Here is a 16,228-nt window from a genome sequence, read left to right on the forward strand (position 1 = left end):
CCTCCGTGATCTCGCAACTGCCTCTGCACCACGCTCAATCCCATGGCAAAAGAGCCCTTATCACATTTCAGACTGCTTTGGCACATGTCTTCGCACTCACGGTTGGCCGTCCACAGTGGCCAGAATGTCCACCTTTGACGGCATCGTCCGCGAGTTCCCGTCCATCCGCAGTACGTGCAGAGTGCGTCTCCTCGTCCAGTTTGACCAGGCTGATGCTAACGCTAGACAGTTGACTTCTTTGCTGGCCTCAGGGAGCGCCCTGCCCTGGCCTGCTTCCTCAGCCATGTTCACAGCGATCATCTCACCGGGCTGGACACCCTGAAAAGCCCCTTGTGCGTCATCCGCTCCTCGTCCCAAGACCCAAATGCACCGGACACTCATTCTCTGCAACAGCGTCTACTGCTCCGCCGCAACCAGGGAGATTCTTCTGCGCCTCGAGCGCTACCCGTGCCGCATCAACTATGCCCAGGGCATCCTCGAGGCTCGTGAACAGACCTATCGCCACCTCGCCAAGGTTCTCAAGCCCCTGCCCCTCGATACCCCCTCGCTCATTGAACTCGACTCCCACCAGCGCATCCAGGTAACACTCATCGATGCCAACCATTGTGTCGGGGCTGTCATGTTTCTTGTCGAGGACGAACACACTGCCATACTCTATACAGGTGATATCCGTGCCGAGCCTTGGTGGGTCAACTCGATCGCTCGTCACCCGTGCTTGGTCGAGTACACAACAGGTCTCAAAACGTTGGATCGTCTCTACCTTGACACTTCAATGCTTGATGATGTGCCTCTGCAGACGAAAGCAGAGGGGTTGCGAGAGCTCCTGAGTCAGGTCTCTCAATATCCTCCAGATACTGTGTTCTGCATGCAGGCATGGACTTATGGGTAAGGCCAACACACTCTCCTACCTCTGGCAGAGATTGCGGCTGATACTGCTGCAAGATACGAGGAAGTCTGGTTGGCCCTATCTCGGGCTTTGAAATCAAAGGTTCGAGGATTCCCCACCGCTTGCTGGGTGCTCATTCAAGCTAACCGGCAGTGGCAGGTACACGTCGACAAGTACAAGATGCGCATCTACAAGTCTCTGGTCAGTAAGCTGGACACGGACAAGTATGTCACGAGGACTTATCTGAGCAAAGAGGCTCCTGCTCTTGTCGGTTTTACCTGCGGCAATCACCAGCTGGAGGGCTGTCTTACCCTTGATGAACATGTGCGAATACACAGCTGCGAGAAAGGTACACATTGCGACGTCATGCAGAATCAGCCGGTGGTATGGATCAAGCCAATCGTCGCGCATCTTAAAGGCGGGAGAGATTTGGTGGAGATTGGTGTTGGAGGGGGTGGCGGAGACCTGAACAAGGAAGCAGAGCTTCCAACGTTAACAACTGACGATATGGCCTACTTCATTGAGCTGTGAGTGCGAACTCGGAACTCGAAGGCTTCCAGACTAACGCTGTGAAATAGAGCTGCCAACGAGTTGGAGGTGCCTAAAGCCCTCAGGGAAGACTTTGAGACCATCCTCCACAAGGCTTCGGGCAGCCTACGCAGCCTGGCTGTGAACATGGACATCTCGGCTTTCACAGACGACATGCAAGCGAACTTGCAGGACGTGATCAAGGCAATGGTCTCGAAAGCCAAAGCTTTGCACGACTTTTCAGAAGTCCGGTCTCGCTCATTGGATGAAATTACTGGAACGAATACTGAGACGAGACCTGGGAACCTTGAGATGACAACCAGCCCGGTCAAGAGCCTAGACTTGCCGAAACGTATTCGATTCCCGTATGCACGACACTCTTCACTGCCTGAGCTGCGGCATCTCGTTGACACATTCAGACCAAAGGATGTATGGCCTTGTACAGTCGACGCTCGGGAATGGCGGGATCGAGGCATAACGATGCAAGGGCTCTTTGGCGACTGTTGCTCAAACGCGAAGGATTCCTTCGAACATGATCAGCTCATGGAGGACGTCTTACGGGACCTGCCACAAGATGAAGAGCGCCTCATTGGCGAGCATGATAGTGTCCAGGGTCAACGGAGTCAGCTGACAGGATCGTTCCTGCCAGCACAGTTCTCGCCTCCAAGGACCCCAGCCCGTCGGGTTGAGCTTGGTAGCAGCAGTCCACCTCAACTGACAGCAGCCTCGCCTCAGAATGGATCGTCGCAGGAGCTAGGCTACTCCCCTGCCCGGCGACACCATCGAAAGCGGACCCTCTCACAATCAGATTTGGAGCTTGACGACGGTATTTCGAGGAGATACAGAGATCAACACAGTGAACATGACCAGGAAGCAAGCAATAGGCCTTCCGGCCCCTCAGCCAACCACGCAACCGGCAACAACTTCTTCTTTGAATCACGCCTGGGCAATGCCAATCCCATCGAGACCGGCGGGCACAACAGGGATGGCAAAAGCGATAAGTCAGGCGCTGCCCATGGGAACAACGTCTCCAGCCCGAGTGGTTCTCAGGACTCGATAATGTCCAGTGCAGTAAGTACCACTGACGAGCCGAACCTCGATCCTTTGGACACCCGCGCGCGCGCCTTTCATGCCGCAGAAGCGTGCATCTTTGGAGGCGCCACCTGGCGTGAGTCTGCCGCCGGCGCAGGACTCATCTCCACGACAGATCACCACAGCACGCTTGAGATGGAGCTTGGGGTCGAGGGTCTGTACAAGCCGCAAAGATGAAGAGAACGGGGTGTTGTATGACAAGCAAATCACCCTCCTGTCAGCCTGGTCATAGAGTGCAGGAGGATTCGAGCATAACAAGCATGTGAAGCCTTAGCAAGCCACCTCCTACTTTTTCCGCCAGTCCTCCGACAGCGCTGAAGCCAGAATATCTCAATTGCGATGGCCACGAGAAATGTATTGAATGACTGAAATAGTAATGCTTCTTCAACGAGAATGAGATGCTGAACTCGCTCGCTCGCTTTCCACAGCTACAATCGCATGCCCGTGATCATGAGACCCTACGGCCTACCCGCCGTGTCTCGCCTGGCCATCGCCGTCATATTCCTCCCAACGATATCATGCAAGAGTCTTCTCCACAAACACAAGCACAGCACCACCGCTGACTCTGCCATCCTTGCTAAACAGGTGCACCCACCTGTACCCAGACTTGAGGCGGTCGAGCCGGACACATGCCCAGGCAGCCAGGTCGTCTCGGCCAATCTCCTCGTCCTTGACCAGGAACCGCACGAACGCGAGCTCGGGCACGACGCAGGTCACCTTGCTTGCCACGGTGAGCACCTCGCCCTTGAAGTCCGGGTTGACTGTGCCTTCCTTGTTGGGCTTCGTGTGCGCCTTGTACTCGCCCTCCTTTGCCTTGGCGCTCTCTTGCTTCAGCAAGGTGTGCGGCGGCTCCGTGTGGAGCTCGACTTTGACGTAGGGGCGGAAGCCGGACACTTTGTCGTCGCTGTGCGGCAGCGGGAGGTTCTGGGCGGCAAAGACGGTGACCTTGAGGTCCACGGTCTGGTGCGAGATTGCTGGCTCAGAGTTAAGTGGGAGGCTGACTGGGACTGAGGACGTGGTGGGGGCGGCGGTTGCCGTACCAGACGCTTCTGGTGCTGGTGTCGGAGAGCTCACGTTGCCGGCCGCAGCGGGCGCCTCTATGGGTTTCCGACCACGATAGCCAACTGGCTTCAGCACGAATCCGCCCGTCCCAGCAAACATGCCCTCGTTGAGCATCATTCCTTCATCCCACTTCTGCCAGTTGAGCGCGACAATCTGGATGCCCTTGCGCCAGAAGACCTGCGGGTCTAGGTTGGAACTGTTGATGCGCATGCCCGATGGGTACGTGCGCATCATGTAGTGCCGATTGTGGTCGAACAGAGCCTCGGCGTTTTCGTCGTGGACATCGGCGACGGCGCTTTCTGAGAGGGAGAAGATGTGCGTGGGCATCTTGGCCTCGGGCTGCGTCAGGGACTTGAAAGACACGCCGCGGGTGAAAATGCCCAGCGCCGAGAGAGCTTCGATGATCTTGGGAGCCTTGGCTGCCTTGTTCGCGGCCTCTGGGTGTTGCGCATCGGTGGGAGAGCGATCGCTACTGTCAGTGGCCTTGGCCTCCTTCTTTGGTGGTATGTATTTAACCTTGACCAGAATCTTGCCACGCAGGTCTCCTGGGGGAGGCAATGAGTTGGTCTCGCCTGTGGGTGCCTCGACCAGCAGACCGGCCCATGTCTCATTCATGATATCGACCATGATTTCCTGTTGCTGCCGGCCGCAGTGCACCTCCAAACTGACAATGAGAGGTAGGTCTGATACGGTAAAGGCATCCTTCTTGATCGCCTCGCAGACATGCCGAAAGGGGACCTCCTTGGTAAGTGTCCAGCCGTGCAGGACCCTGGGCTCGACAATGCCACTTGTCGGGCTGGGGACTTTCTTTAGTGGTGTCGTGGTCGCAGCCTCGCCTTCCGCGGCTCCAGGGGTAGTCGCTGCAGGTTTGCTGTCCTCGCTGGACTTGAGCTTGCTGGTCAGGCGACGACCAATTGAGGTCTTGTCCAGCCGGCTCGTGAGGGAGCCTGGCAGCTTGGATGCAATCATTTCTTTGCGGCTGGTCTTGCGAATACTCTGCTTTTCTTTGTATTCCTCGTCGCTAGACGAATCCATGCTGGACCGCTCCGAATCCGACTCGTCACCATCCCAGACGTCGATCTCGACACAGCGGCAGCCGCGCAGGAGGACCGTCTTGTAGGCGTCGGCATCGGACTCACTGCTGAGTTGGTTACCGGTGAGGTAAGTGTTGTGGCTGGAGCTGATGTAGTAGCTGCTGATTGGCCAGGAGAGGTCAACCTCGGGGAGAGGTCCATGGACGTTGGCGGCGCTCGAGCCCATATAGCGCAGGAAGCCGTCAAAGCCGAGTTCGTCCTGCGTCGCCATGTCGCCCGAGGGGTCTGTCACTTTGTCGGCTTGGACATGGTGAAGGAAGTCGATGATGGCAGCTTTTGACCAGGTCTTGCCAGGGCCTCCTGCGCAGGCTGTGTCAGTGTCGTCGTCTCGTGATCTGTAGAGGATCCAAGCACCAACCGGCATGCTGGTCAAAGATCTTCTTGAGATAGGGCAGTACCGCCGGCTGGATCTGCTTGACCTTGGTGTCCTCGAACGAGGGCAGACCGCCACCCGCCTGGTGGACTGGGTGCGTGAACTGCTTGGCGATGGCCTGTGGAGGAGGCGGGGTTGACTCCGCCATGGCTGCGATATCTGACGGGACGTCGCTATGAGAAGCCGACTTGGGGCCTGTGTCGCACGGCGAAGAGGGGATAAAGAGCAAAAGGATCAGTTCAGCAAGCGTGACGGTAGCAAAGTTGACGCTGCAGGGACAGGATTAGGACAGGAGCAAGCAATTCTGAAGATATGGGATGGGGGTTGGAAGCTGAGCTGTGCCCCCACAAAGGGTCCTTGGCTGGCAGTAGTATCATACGTCGGCCCCGCAGCTCAAGTCCAGATCCAGCTCTAAGGCATCACCTCGTCCCACGCTGTGAGACGAGTGGCGTGCCGTTTCGTCTTGTCGCCTCGAGGGACGACTACGATCTCGAGCTCGATTGCTGTGGTGGCGGGCTCGAAAGCAAGGAACTTGAGGGTCCAAACGCGTAGGAGTTGGGCGGCCCTGGGCTGGGCCTGACGTATGCGCACGACGATCCTCAGGCCTAGGTAGCTGTGCCTGGTTTCCCTCGTGCCTGGGAAGGAGCTCCCCAGATCTGGACCCCACCTGCAGCTACACTTGACGAATTGCGTGGAGCGGCCTCCTGCCGCCTGTGCAAGTGCGCAACGTCATCCATCCTCCAGCTCGAAACAGCCTACCCTTGACCTGTCCACTCGAGGTGCCTTCGCACACGAAAACATCGAACTGCTCCGCTCTGAAGCCGTCCATTGCTCGGTCCAACGATAAATCGACGTGGCTGTAATCCGAGCCAGCTCTGCGATGCGAGCTGCAAACACCAGTAAGCCACGGCAGGCGGTTTGTTCATACTGTCGTGTTCTTACGCGGATGTCCTTGCCGATGTCCAGCTCAAACAGTGCTCGTCCTTCAATCAGTCATAGCTGGGAATGCAGTCACACGCCATAATTACGTACGCATACAACCAGCCGATCTTGCATGCTTCGAGACGGCTCAATATATTCGCTGCTTTGTTCCAGACTATTGCCGCAACGAGTGGACAAAAACGGAACATATTGGGGGTGGCAGAAATGAAGCAGCTACTGTAGCGGGTGGGTGGACCAACTTGTGTGTGGCGCCCGTATGATCGACCTCTAGGAAATGACACAGCCGCTTCAGGTGGTGCCACTCTCCATCCAGAGAGGCAAGGCTTGAACGCCTACTGGCACATCGGGCTGCAGCACCCTTCACTGCGCTAGGGAATTAAGTGGCTTCCAGCTCCACTCGCGGCCATTACAGCCGGTACACAATCCAGAGAATCCATCATCCTTTCACATGCCGAAACGTAGCCCCCCGATTTGCTATGGATGGGCGACAATACGATAGCCGTCGCTTGTCGAATTCCTTTTGGCGGACTTGTCCGCGTGTGGAGAACCTTCGCTGCATGGATTGTCACGGGTCGGCTATACCTGGCGCGCATGAATGAATGGGCTCTGGACCCTCCTCGTACCTGACCACCCAGGGGTTTATTATGTGAAATATTAGCAAAGCATGTACAAGCATGACATCAGGCCGATGCGACACTCCCACGAGGAAAGGGCGGAACGGGAGAACGTGTGTCGCGTGGATGTCTAGGATGCCGCAATAGTCACTGTTGTGGGCGGCCAGTCTCACGCGGCGATGCTCTCCATTTGCCAAAAGCAGAGCAAAGGCGCCGTGGGACACGACCCAAAGCGACCTGTCAGGCCTGGGATAAAGTCGTTTTGTCTCGGCTATTTTTATTGGAGATTGTGTTGCTGGCCATCTGAAACAAGGCCCTGGCGCCCCCTGCCAGCAGGGGATCAGGGTGTGCTATGGCGTTATTCTGGGGCCAGAGGGCACGAGGCACGAGGCATGAGGCATGATTCAATATAGGACAGCGGCCTGTGTCGTCGGATGGCCATGTTTGTCGTGCCATTGGGCACGAATACGCATCGAGCAAAAGAGCGAGCAGACAGATGGCCCGAGCCGACCAAAGACGACCATCATCTGATGGGCAAGAGCTGCAAAGTGGCGTCATTGGGGAGGATCCAATACGACAGTAGGGATATTGTTGGTTCGGTGCAGCCGTGAGATGTCTCGACCTGCCCTGCAGTGGTTATCTGTTCGCAACGGATCTGGCGTTGTATCTCTGTTTGTTCGGAGTTGGCTCCCTGTGGTAGATGGCGTGGTGCTCTTGTGGTCGTCGCAGGAATTGGCAGCGCGGGTGTTGTCCTTGGCCCGCCTTGGTGATCCGCGCCGCGGTCGTGTTGTGTTGTTGTGTGCAAGTGCGGGATCCGGATGGCTGCGACCCCTTGGGTGGGTGGTCTACAGGGGTGCGCGCGGCCAGGATGGCGCGGGTGCGGATCCGGCATCAGCACCGGCAGCACACGGGGCAGGCCAATTGGCCCGCCGTGGCAGCATCCCAAAGCAGATACCGACCTGGGTGCACGGCCTTGAACCAAACAAACAACACCAAAGAGCTCTGCTCTCACATGGCTGAGGGGAGGGGGGCTAATTACCTTAATTGAGGAGTGGATGTCTTCGAGAACCAACAGAGTGAGACCCTGGCGGTGGGCAGCGACGGCAGTGGCTGAGACGGGGTTTCTCTCCAGCGAGCATGGGCGTGCCGACATCCATCCATGGAGGATCCTCTGCCAGAGCGAGTGCAGTGCAACGCTGGGGAACAGCATCCTGGAGCATGAGCGAACCAACAACGCCGCATTGCATGATGTTGTTGGTGGTCAAGGGGCGGGGGGCGCCGTCGAGACTGGACTTAGTCGGTGCTGGCTGGCCTTATCGGGGACGCAGGAAGTAGGTCGATGGAAGAAGGCGCGCCCGGAGGAAATGCAGCATGTGCGCGCAACGGCAGTAGCCGTTCTGAGACAGTGGGCTCGTCCTGCAGCGTGGTGCAAGAACGCCAGCAACTCCAGTCTGGGTCAGACATCATGATGGCCAGCAGCAGCAGCAGCATCAACAGCATCAACAGCATCAACATCCGCCCAATGCCATCATCACCCGTCAGATCAGATCAGGGCCGGGCTGGCTGGCTGGCAGGGCAAGGGGGGGACCCCTACCGACGTAGACTGCTCCCTTCCGCGCCCTGCATGCGCACCCCAATCGAGACGGCATCCCAGCTCGGCGGCCTGGGATCCGTGGAGGCTTTCCGCCTCGTTGGCCTGCCCGCTGGGGGCCGGTGCTACTGCTAGCGTCGCCGCCGGGCCTCGTCGACCCTCCTCCTCCTCCTTGGGCCCGGCGCCCTCGCTCACCACCACCGGGCGCCAGCCATGTCCTCATCCACCCGCCGCTGTCTCGAGACCCGCCAGATCCGTCGCCATCCTGTGGCGCGGCCGTACTCTCCTTCCGGCCCGCTTCATCTTTGCCAGAACACGGCTGCTGCTCCCAGCACCCTACATCAACGCCTTCCCCTGCCGCCGCCTCTCTTCTTCACCACTCCAAGCCGGTTGCTTCTCCCTTCGTCACCACCACGACACTACCCAACGGTCGCAAACTCTAACTCTACTCTACTCGGCTCGCAAAGCCCTCGACTCAGCGCTAGCAACTTCTCACAGCTGTGCCATGGCCTGGTCCCGCTCATGAGATTCTCAGCTTGCCATTCCAAGACGCCCTAGTCTTCCTTCTCCGCTGTCGTCGCCACCAAGGGGGTTCGCATGTCTACGTAGCTCAAACGTGACGTCCGTCACGGTACCGTTGTCTCGCGCGAAACAGCCCCCAGCGCTTCGTCTTGTCCAGCAAGTCTTCTCTACTTCTGGCCACGCCTGCATGACCCGCGCGAGCCGTGCGAGCCGCCATCCGTGACGATCGCCTCGGCCCGTCCCACCAACCACTAAGCCAGACTCTCCGTAGGCAAACATGGCTGGTTCTGGGCTTGTTGTTCAGATGCTGGACTGCCTTTTCACGGCCAAGACATGGCTCTTTGTCGTGTTCGTGCTCATCGGCCTCGTCGTCATTGAGATCCTTACCAAGCCAAAGCTCCCAGCCTCGGTACCTCGTGTCGGCCATGCTCCGGGCTTTATCGGTACTATCCGCAACTACTTTTCCTTGTGTTTCAACTACATGTACTGGCTTCAACGTGGCTATGAAGAGGTACATTCGCTGCCATGCTAGCGCTTTGATGTTGATAGTAACACGCGACTAACTGATGGAATACAGCACTCCAAACATGATCGCACCTTTATGGTTCCGTCAGCGGCTGCGCGGCCAGCCCATCTCATTGTCCCGCGGTCGCAAACATCTTGGCTCCTGGGACTTCCGGACCACGTGCTAGGAGCTACAGAGGCGCAGAATACGCTGCTCCACAGCAAGTACAGCTTTCCTGTATCACCAGCACTCGGCTACGAATTCCCCTTGCGAGTTGTCCACAGGCACCTTAATCGCGCTCTCCACAACCTGACTCCCGATATCTGGGAGGAGGTGCAAGCTGCCATGGATACAGCACTCGGCTGCGACACGGAGAACTGGAAGTCACTCAACGTGTGGGCCATATCTCTGGACATCCTGACACGGGTGACGAACCGCATCATCCTCGGACCGGGCATCAACCGGGACCCGACTCTGCTGAAGCACATGGTTCACTTTGTCGACAGCATCATCATGAACTGTTTCGTGCTCGACTTCTTGCCAAAATGCCTGCATCCCATCTTCGGCCCTTTGGTCAGCATACCTAACAGAATGCACTTCAAGCGTGGCGCCGAAATCACGATACCCCTCATCAAGCAGCGATTGCATGACCTGGCACGCAAAGAGGCAAGCGACCCGGCCTATGAGAAGTGGAAGGAGCCCGAGGACTTCATCACATGGGACATCAAGATGGCCAAGGCCGAGAACAACAAGGCCGAGCTGGAGCCTGAGAACATTGCCAAGAGGATCTTGCCCATCGAGTTTGCCGCGATCCACACGACAACAATTACCTGCATGTACATGATCATCGACCTCATGTCGACGGATCCGAGCCTTGGTGTCGTGGAGGATCTGCGCAGGGAAGCGGCTCAGGTATTTGCGGAGGAGGGTGGCCAGTGGACCAAGGAGGGCCTGTTCAGGCTGCACCACATGGACAGTGCGATCAGGGAGAGTCAGCGCTTCAGCACCTTCGCACTGACGCTGACGGAGCGGATGGTGGTTGCGCCCGAGGGTATCACCAACGAGATTGAGGGATGGCATGCGCCGCAAGGGACGGTGATCAAGCTGAACCTGTTCAGCGTGCACAAAGATCCCGAGATCTATGAGAACCCGGACGCCTATGATCCATTCCGGTACTCACGCACGCGGGAGAGCCTTCTTGCGGAGACGAACGGAATGGCGGGCGTGGTGCAGCTCAAGAAGACGGGCCTGACGACGACGAGTGATACGCATCTTGCCTTCAGCCACGGGAGGCATGCCTGGTGAGTTTCCTGTCTTGTTGCGCGTGTGGGAAATGGCTAGTGGCAGTTGCTGACTTGTGAAACCCCTGCTGGGATGGATAGCCCCGGGCGGTTCTTTGTGGGCCAGGAGCTCAAGATGATCTTTGCCAACCTGCTGCTCAACTACGACATCAAGCCGATTACGGAGCGGCCCAAGACGGAGTGGCTGGGGAGTGTGGCGCTGCCGCCGATGAAGGCGACGATTGAGGTGCGGCGGCGGAAAGCGGCGTGGACGCCCGACTCAGCCAACTGAGCAGCTGTCTTTGGGAGGCGTTGTCAAATGCGAGACTTGGGTCTAAGTTGTGTATCTTTATTTCTGGCGTTGGGATGGCCGACTGCGAAAAGAAGGCGGCGCGAGGGCGCTGGATATGCGATTCTGCCGTTTGAACGCGGAGGATGTGGTTTGTCTGGTTACCTACTTATGTAAGCAGGACATTGCGTCTGTTGTGTATATTCTTCTTTGAGAACCGGCATGGGTTCTTTGATAATCAACAAATCATGCCGCACAGAGACCACCCACGCCTGTGGCTTGCGCATGTGAAGGTGAGGCAGGCAGGCAGGCATGCATGCATGCACTACCCCACCTGCACAGCACCAGGCCATCCCCGTTTCCCCAGACCCGGCTGCGAGTCTTAAGTTAGCGGGGGGTGGAGCCGAGTGCCCGCTGTCGGCATCTCGAGCCTCGACCTCGCGCATGTCGACTTGCATATGCTCGCTTGCTGCTTTTCCGTTCGCCCGAAATCGTACCACCACCGCCACCACCAACAGCCAGCCAGCCAGCCAACCAGCCAGCCGAGCCGGCAGCTGGCCACTGCCGTTTTCGGGAGAGATGTTTCTGGACACAAGAAGCAGCCAGCGTGGGGATTGCCATTTTGGTTGGTCGGGCGAAAGGGTCTTGTTTCTTGGCTTTCGGGCTTCTGGTGTCAGCCGAGAACTGCAAGGTTGAGTTTAGGCGCGACAGAAGCGTGTGGCTGTTATTAATATGCTCCCGGATGCCCTCCTCGTCATCGTCCCTGCTTGGACTTACTTTCTCCCCGTTCCTTGTGAGCAGAACATCCTCCATCACATCCGATCGCGAATCTGGTTCCTAAGTACAACAACTTTTCGCCCTTAACCCGAGATTTCTACATACGCTGCACACTGTCACAGTTCGACACGAACATATCAGCTCCGCACCTGCATCCACAACTCACTGTATCTGCATCTGGCAACTACCAGCAAAACCCGGCGCTGCCGCAAACAACCACCACCACCACCACCACCACGCCAGCAACCTACACCTGGAGCGATTGCACATAAAGCAAACGACCTTTACGCTCGCAACTACAGCTTTTCTACAAATCTTCAGCCATATCTCAGACTTCACCCCCCACACATACATATCCAGAGACCATGGCCTCCACAGCGACTCTCTCCCGCACTGCCGCCGCCCGCCGGGTCCTCGCCACCACCGCTAGCAGCAGCACCAGCACCGCCCCACGCACAGCTCTCACTATGCCTGCCAGACTCCTCAGCACCACCACGTCCTCCTCTTCCACATCACAGCAAGACCAGCGCGCCCTGTCGTCGTCGTCGTCGTCGTCATCATCATCAGGAGGCGTGATCGATCCCATCATGGAGCGCCTCTGGGCGTTCGGTCGGTCCGTGAGCATCTCTGCCGCTGCTGCTGCTACTGCCACGGGCACGCCACAGCAGCAAGGACAGAGCGGCGGCCAAGCAGATTCCGCCAAGAGGATGGAGATGTATGTCGATGGCGTGGTGCGGGATCCCATCATGGAGAAGTTCTGGTCGAATGGTGCGGGGCGGGCGTGAGCTTTGTTGTGGTGGTGATGAATCACATTCGCCATTCGCCCTTGATGGTTGTAGGCGCGTGAAAGCTGGGTGTCCTGAGTTGAACTCTCCCATCCCAGGCTCCCTTTTCTTTGTTACGAACAGTCTGATTGAAGGTGGCTTCTGAACAGAGATAAGAGGGAAATGACATGCCTCTCGGCCTCTCGGTGAGAGGGGGCATGATTGTCGTGGGGCTGTTAACGAAGCGTTGAATTGAATATATATCCCCTCAAGAATTGCCGTTATCCATTACAGGTTAGCTTCCACAGAGCCGCGTGACACCTGCGAGAGATGACATGTTCAGAATAGGCAACTCGTTTGTTGGAAGTGGGAGGCACAATAACTTCGACTGGTGCCAGTTTCTTCGTATCCACCCGTGAATCTCTCAGGGCACCCTGTTATCATTGTCATGTCTCTGTGATCTACGCCAAGTTCCAGGCCGCTTCATATCGCTCTCGCTTGTTGAATCATGAGCGAGATATCGTTGGGGAGCGCAAAGGCCGCTATGAGTCGCGATTCATTTGCGCATCTCACAGGCTAACGCGTGTCAAAGGAGTGCTGAGCCTCACTGATACAACCCCAGCTCTCAAAATCAACATATTGGTGTACAGGTAAAGGCCAGTAGACGTGTAAGCCCGGCAAGGGGCTGATCTGGGTTCAGGGTATCGCTCTGCCGATTGGGGGCGCGCTGGAACCCTGGAGCCAAGACCATGTCAAAGCGGACGATATCCGTTGTGGCTTGCGGCAGAAGATCGGAGGTTTTCCACACTCGCCTCACCGTGGTTGTTCGCTGATTTGTTCAACAGAGAAAAGATGCGCTTCTCTCCGAGGCGACTCGCCCTCGGGATGTTATACATCGTGGAAGAGCCCTGCACGCTTTGCTGTCGTTCATTGCCATAGGCTTGCATCGCAATGATCAACGCAATCCAGGTCGTCGTTGTCGTCGTTGTCGTCCACTGACGCCGGCGTGCTGGCCGGGACGAAAGTGCCGCTGTACCTGAGGGACGAAGCTGGAAGGGATCAGACGTTCATATGTGCCAGGAACATTTTCTGGCTGACAAACGGTGCCGAGTATTCCCTCCTGAGACCTAAGTGCCAGTCTGCAAAGTTGACGGCAGAGTTTGTACGAGCTCTTAGTCGCCCCCGGGCGTGGTACTAAATCCGTAGAACGCCCTCGGTTGGTTTCACCAGCCTTCCTCCGCCGGATATCTAGATACGTTTGGAGACGGGGATACAGGCGCCTGAAGACAGTGGAAAGGACATCTATTCGGAGGTGGTGGAAGGGCTCTGCTGATAAATCCCCTTCGTGGTGGCTGGCACAATCATGACTACTAGACGCAGATGTCATCAAATCAGCTGTGTTGGCTACTTTCTACCTCGATCTCGGAAGATGGACTAGGTGCAAGGCGCAGACTGCCACGCCGACTCGAACCAAGCATGACTGACAACAGAAGATGCGTGACACTAGGCTGGTCTCACAACAAGCAACCACAACTGTTCACGCTGTGCGAGCAACCCCGGAACACGGTGTAAGGGGGCCAGCGGTTTTTGCGAGATTGAAAGCTAGAGACTTCCCACTATCAAAGTGCCTACAAACCACTTCTAACCCCACCAGATAACTTGAACAAGTCAACCCGCTGCTCTCTTTCTTTTTGTCGAATCAACACGTCCCCTCCAAACTCCTCACTTCATGCTGCTCCCGCGATGCTCGAGTTGACGAACAACGGCGAGCTGCTTAACAGAGCCTGTACCAGCCGTCGGCCTCTACGCACACGGTGACCGTCTTGCAGGAGCTCAGGGGGAAGAGCGGGTAGCCATTGGCACACTCGGACGGGGTGTAAAGGCTCGGGGTGCGTTCCTCGAGCCGGGCAGTGTGAGGGTAGCACTAATATTGGTATCCTAGCGTTAGCGTGAGGCCCCAGCATTGGAATCGACTACGTTGGTTGGGACCAAGGAAATGACCATCAAAAGGGGGAAAGCGAGGAGAAGAAGGGAGGGGAAAAGCAGGCTGAATAGTTGGGACTGGGCAATTCGGGACGTACGTATTGCTTGCCGTCAAGCACGGCGATGGCGCCGTTGCCGTAGATGCAGGCGCCGGTGGTGGTGTCGCCGGCCGCGTTGATACAGGCGCAGGCAGGCACGGTCTTGGTGGTGACCTGGCGGGCGACCTCAAGCTCGGCGGCCGGGGCGGCCATGGCAACGGTGGCCAGAAGGGCGACGATGACGGACTTCATTTTGGGGGGTTGAGTTGAAGTGACGTCGCGAGGTGCAAGGAGTAGCGAGTGGGATGGGCTGTGAGAAGTGCTGGACTCTGGCTGGGAGTTGAGGAAGAAAAGAAACAAAAGAGGTCTGTGATGTTGGGGAGCTGTTGCAACTCTTTATATCCCAAGTAGGAGCATCATAACACCACGGCTGGCTCGGAGCGGCAACCACAGCGCGCGTGGCAACCACAACGCTGCAGATGAAATTTAGTCAGTCGCATGGTCCTGATGACAGAGCGTAGCGGCTGATGCGACGTCGCATGGCCATTGCGCGGGTGTCGCTGACATCACGTCGCCGTTGTCGGCAGTTGGTGCCCCCAGACCTTGTTGCGGAACATGGAGCGGGCGGCGCCTCCTGCCCGATCCGTTGGCGGATCGTAGGTTGTTGGCCTTGGCAGGGCAGTTTTGCCGACAATGGTGGAGTCCGGCCAAGCCTCCTCCTTGCTGCTATGTTGGGGTACTATAACAAGCAATGACACGCCATAATCAGGTTCGGCCCGGCGAGGATCATGCGGGGGACCTCGGCTCCGAACTGTTTGCAGCGACTCGGCAGGGCTGGATTCCCCGTAAAGCATGACGATGACAAATGATTGATCTGCCTTCACCTGAGTCAGGGCACCAGTCTTGATGTGTTCCAGGACGACAACGCTGCAGGCTGGGGAAATCACCTGGGCCAGCATGGACCACGACGCAACGACAGCACGTGATGCCAAGAACAGAGAGACTGATGCAGAGCATGGAAATCGTCTCTGGTTTCCCTAATCGGGAAGTTTCTCACAAGGGTTAAACCTCATTCTATTATTCTCGTGGTGCTGGACGGCATGTGGTATTCAAAAGGAAATGAGCGTCTCAGAGATTGAATATTCGCGCAACCGTCTCAACTTTTCACAGGCGCATCCCACCACATCCCTGTCATACAAGCTTGACTATCCGAAAGCGACAGATTGGGTTGTCTCTCTATTATGTCAATCGATCGCAACGCACGTCATATAGCCGAACGGGTTTGCTTGGCAGCATTCCGACTTTGGCACGCCAGGCAAATCAACTTAAAAAAACAAAACGACCTTCTGCAGTGAACCGGGCAGATGAGTCGTAGCCACTAGAGGACAACCAGTACAACAGCCCGAATAAATGTGGGGAGAAAAGGCCCTTACCACGAACACGAACCCCGGAACATCCTTCCACGCCAAGTGTTGACCTAATGTCCCGCGGAGCTATAAGTTGAATTTAGAATAGCAATGTGTTTTCAGTACAGATTATGACATACGACCTCAGGCCCAATTAAACCAGCTCGCCCATGCGATTTTCTTTTTGATCAACGTGCTTCTGTACTTTATAATCGCCGGATCTGCTGGCGAATCCCTGGTATGTCAACCACTCTATGGGCATAATTTAGTTCCTAGCCGGATTGTCACATAGTACCGGAGGCCACGTCCGCGGACACATAGTCAGGGTATATCGGTAGTAGCAACAGAGGCGTTGACTATCTTCACAGAGCCAATAAGCCTTCGGTATTTATTATTGTGGAGGATTTTCAGGGATTCTCTCAAGGCGTGATATTGATCTGTGTTTGAAAAACATCGAGCTCCACCATCAACGCACTACAGCC

General features: G+C 56.7%; 6 protein-coding genes across 6 annotated transcripts; 3 read left to right on the forward strand and 3 right to left on the reverse strand.

The window, feature by feature from the left end:
- Positions 1-39: 39 nt before the first annotated feature.
- Positions 40-2,853, forward strand: B0I36DRAFT_147475 (uncharacterized protein). The gene is made up of 6 exons (XM_046148470.1): positions 40-170; positions 230-332; positions 394-885; positions 943-988; positions 1,046-1,413; positions 1,465-2,853. Exons 1-6 carry the CDS (start codon positions 125-127, stop codon positions 2,681-2,683), a joined length of 2,274 nt encoding a protein of 757 aa, XP_046010957.1. The 5' UTR covers positions 40-124; the 3' UTR covers positions 2,684-2,853.
- A 169-nt stretch (positions 2,854-3,022) lies between these two features.
- Positions 3,023-5,183, reverse strand: B0I36DRAFT_246912 (phosphatidylinositol-specific phospholipase C; the record flags this gene model as incomplete). The annotated part of the gene is made up of 3 exons (XM_046150264.1): positions 3,023-3,484; positions 3,581-4,962; positions 5,021-5,183. The coding sequence occupies 3 exons, from the start codon at positions 5,181-5,183 to the stop codon at positions 3,023-3,025; spliced, it is 2,007 nt and encodes a 668-aa protein (XP_046010958.1).
- Positions 5,184-9,192: 4,009 nt separating this feature from the next.
- B0I36DRAFT_328736 (cytochrome P450) lies at positions 9,193-11,158 on the forward strand. The gene is made up of 2 exons (XM_046154620.1): positions 9,193-10,510; positions 10,592-11,158. The coding sequence occupies exons 1-2, from the start codon at positions 9,306-9,308 to the stop codon at positions 10,779-10,781; spliced, it is 1,395 nt and encodes a 464-aa protein (XP_046010959.1). The 5' UTR covers positions 9,193-9,305; the 3' UTR covers positions 10,782-11,158.
- A 220-nt stretch (positions 11,159-11,378) lies between these two features.
- B0I36DRAFT_147561 (uncharacterized protein) lies at positions 11,379-12,916 on the forward strand. Its single transcript, XM_046148471.1, has 4 exons — positions 11,379-11,571; positions 11,649-11,987; positions 12,342-12,613; positions 12,687-12,916. The coding sequence occupies exons 1-3, from the start codon at positions 11,521-11,523 to the stop codon at positions 12,483-12,485; spliced, it is 534 nt and encodes a 177-aa protein (XP_046010960.1). The 5' UTR covers positions 11,379-11,520; the 3' UTR covers positions 12,486-12,613; positions 12,687-12,916.
- A 1,177-nt stretch (positions 12,917-14,093) lies between these two features.
- B0I36DRAFT_351580 (uncharacterized protein) lies at positions 14,094-14,592 on the reverse strand (the record flags this gene model as incomplete). Its single annotated transcript, XM_046157026.1, has 2 exons — positions 14,094-14,243; positions 14,401-14,592. The coding sequence occupies 2 exons, from the start codon at positions 14,590-14,592 to the stop codon at positions 14,094-14,096; spliced, it is 342 nt and encodes a 113-aa protein (XP_046010961.1).
- A 119-nt stretch (positions 14,593-14,711) lies between these two features.
- On the reverse strand, positions 14,712-16,008 carry B0I36DRAFT_413767 (uncharacterized protein; the record flags this gene model as incomplete). Its single annotated transcript, XM_046162006.1, has 3 exons — positions 14,712-15,377; positions 15,774-15,833; positions 15,952-16,008. 3 exons carry the CDS (start codon positions 16,006-16,008, stop codon positions 14,907-14,909), a joined length of 588 nt encoding a protein of 195 aa, XP_046010962.1. The 3' UTR covers positions 14,712-14,906.
- Between the last annotated feature and the right edge of the window lie 220 nt (positions 16,009-16,228).

This window comes from Microdochium trichocladiopsis (assembly GCF_020744255.1).
Source record: "Microdochium trichocladiopsis strain MPI-CAGE-CH-0230 chromosome Unknown B0I36scaffold_7, whole genome shotgun sequence".
In the NCBI taxonomy this organism is placed as follows: Eukaryota; Fungi; Ascomycota; class Sordariomycetes; order Xylariales; family Microdochiaceae; genus Microdochium; species Microdochium trichocladiopsis.

Excerpts from the sequence above, each read along its gene's own strand:
- B0I36DRAFT_147475 (XM_046148470.1), top strand. The coding sequence starts at position 125 with ATGTCCACCTTTGACGGCATCGTCCGCGAGTTCCCGTCCATCCGCA. Across the intron at positions 333-393 it reads GACACCCTGAAAAGCCCCTT|CGTCTACTGCTCCGCCGCAA; the intron begins GTGCGTCATCCG and ends TCTCTGCAACAG. Across the intron at positions 1,414-1,464 it reads ATGGCCTACTTCATTGAGCT|AGCTGCCAACGAGTTGGAGG; the intron begins GTGAGTGCGAAC and ends GCTGTGAAATAG.
- B0I36DRAFT_328736 (XM_046154620.1), top strand. The coding sequence starts at position 9,306 with ATGGTTCCGTCAGCGGCTGCGCGGCCAGCCCATCTCATTGTCCCGCGG. Across the intron at positions 10,511-10,591 it reads AGCCACGGGAGGCATGCCTG|CCCCGGGCGGTTCTTTGTGG; the intron begins GTGAGTTTCCTG and ends TGGGATGGATAG.
- B0I36DRAFT_147561 (XM_046148471.1), top strand. The coding sequence starts at position 11,521 with ATGCCCTCCTCGTCATCGTCCCTGCTTGGACTTACTTTCTCCCCGTTC. Across the intron at positions 11,572-11,648 it reads TTACTTTCTCCCCGTTCCTT|ATTTCTACATACGCTGCACA; the intron begins GTGAGCAGAACA and ends CCTTAACCCGAG. Across the intron at positions 11,988-12,341 it reads CCTCGCCACCACCGCTAGCA|CTTTGTTGTGGTGGTGATGA; the intron begins GCAGCACCAGCA and ends GGCGGGCGTGAG.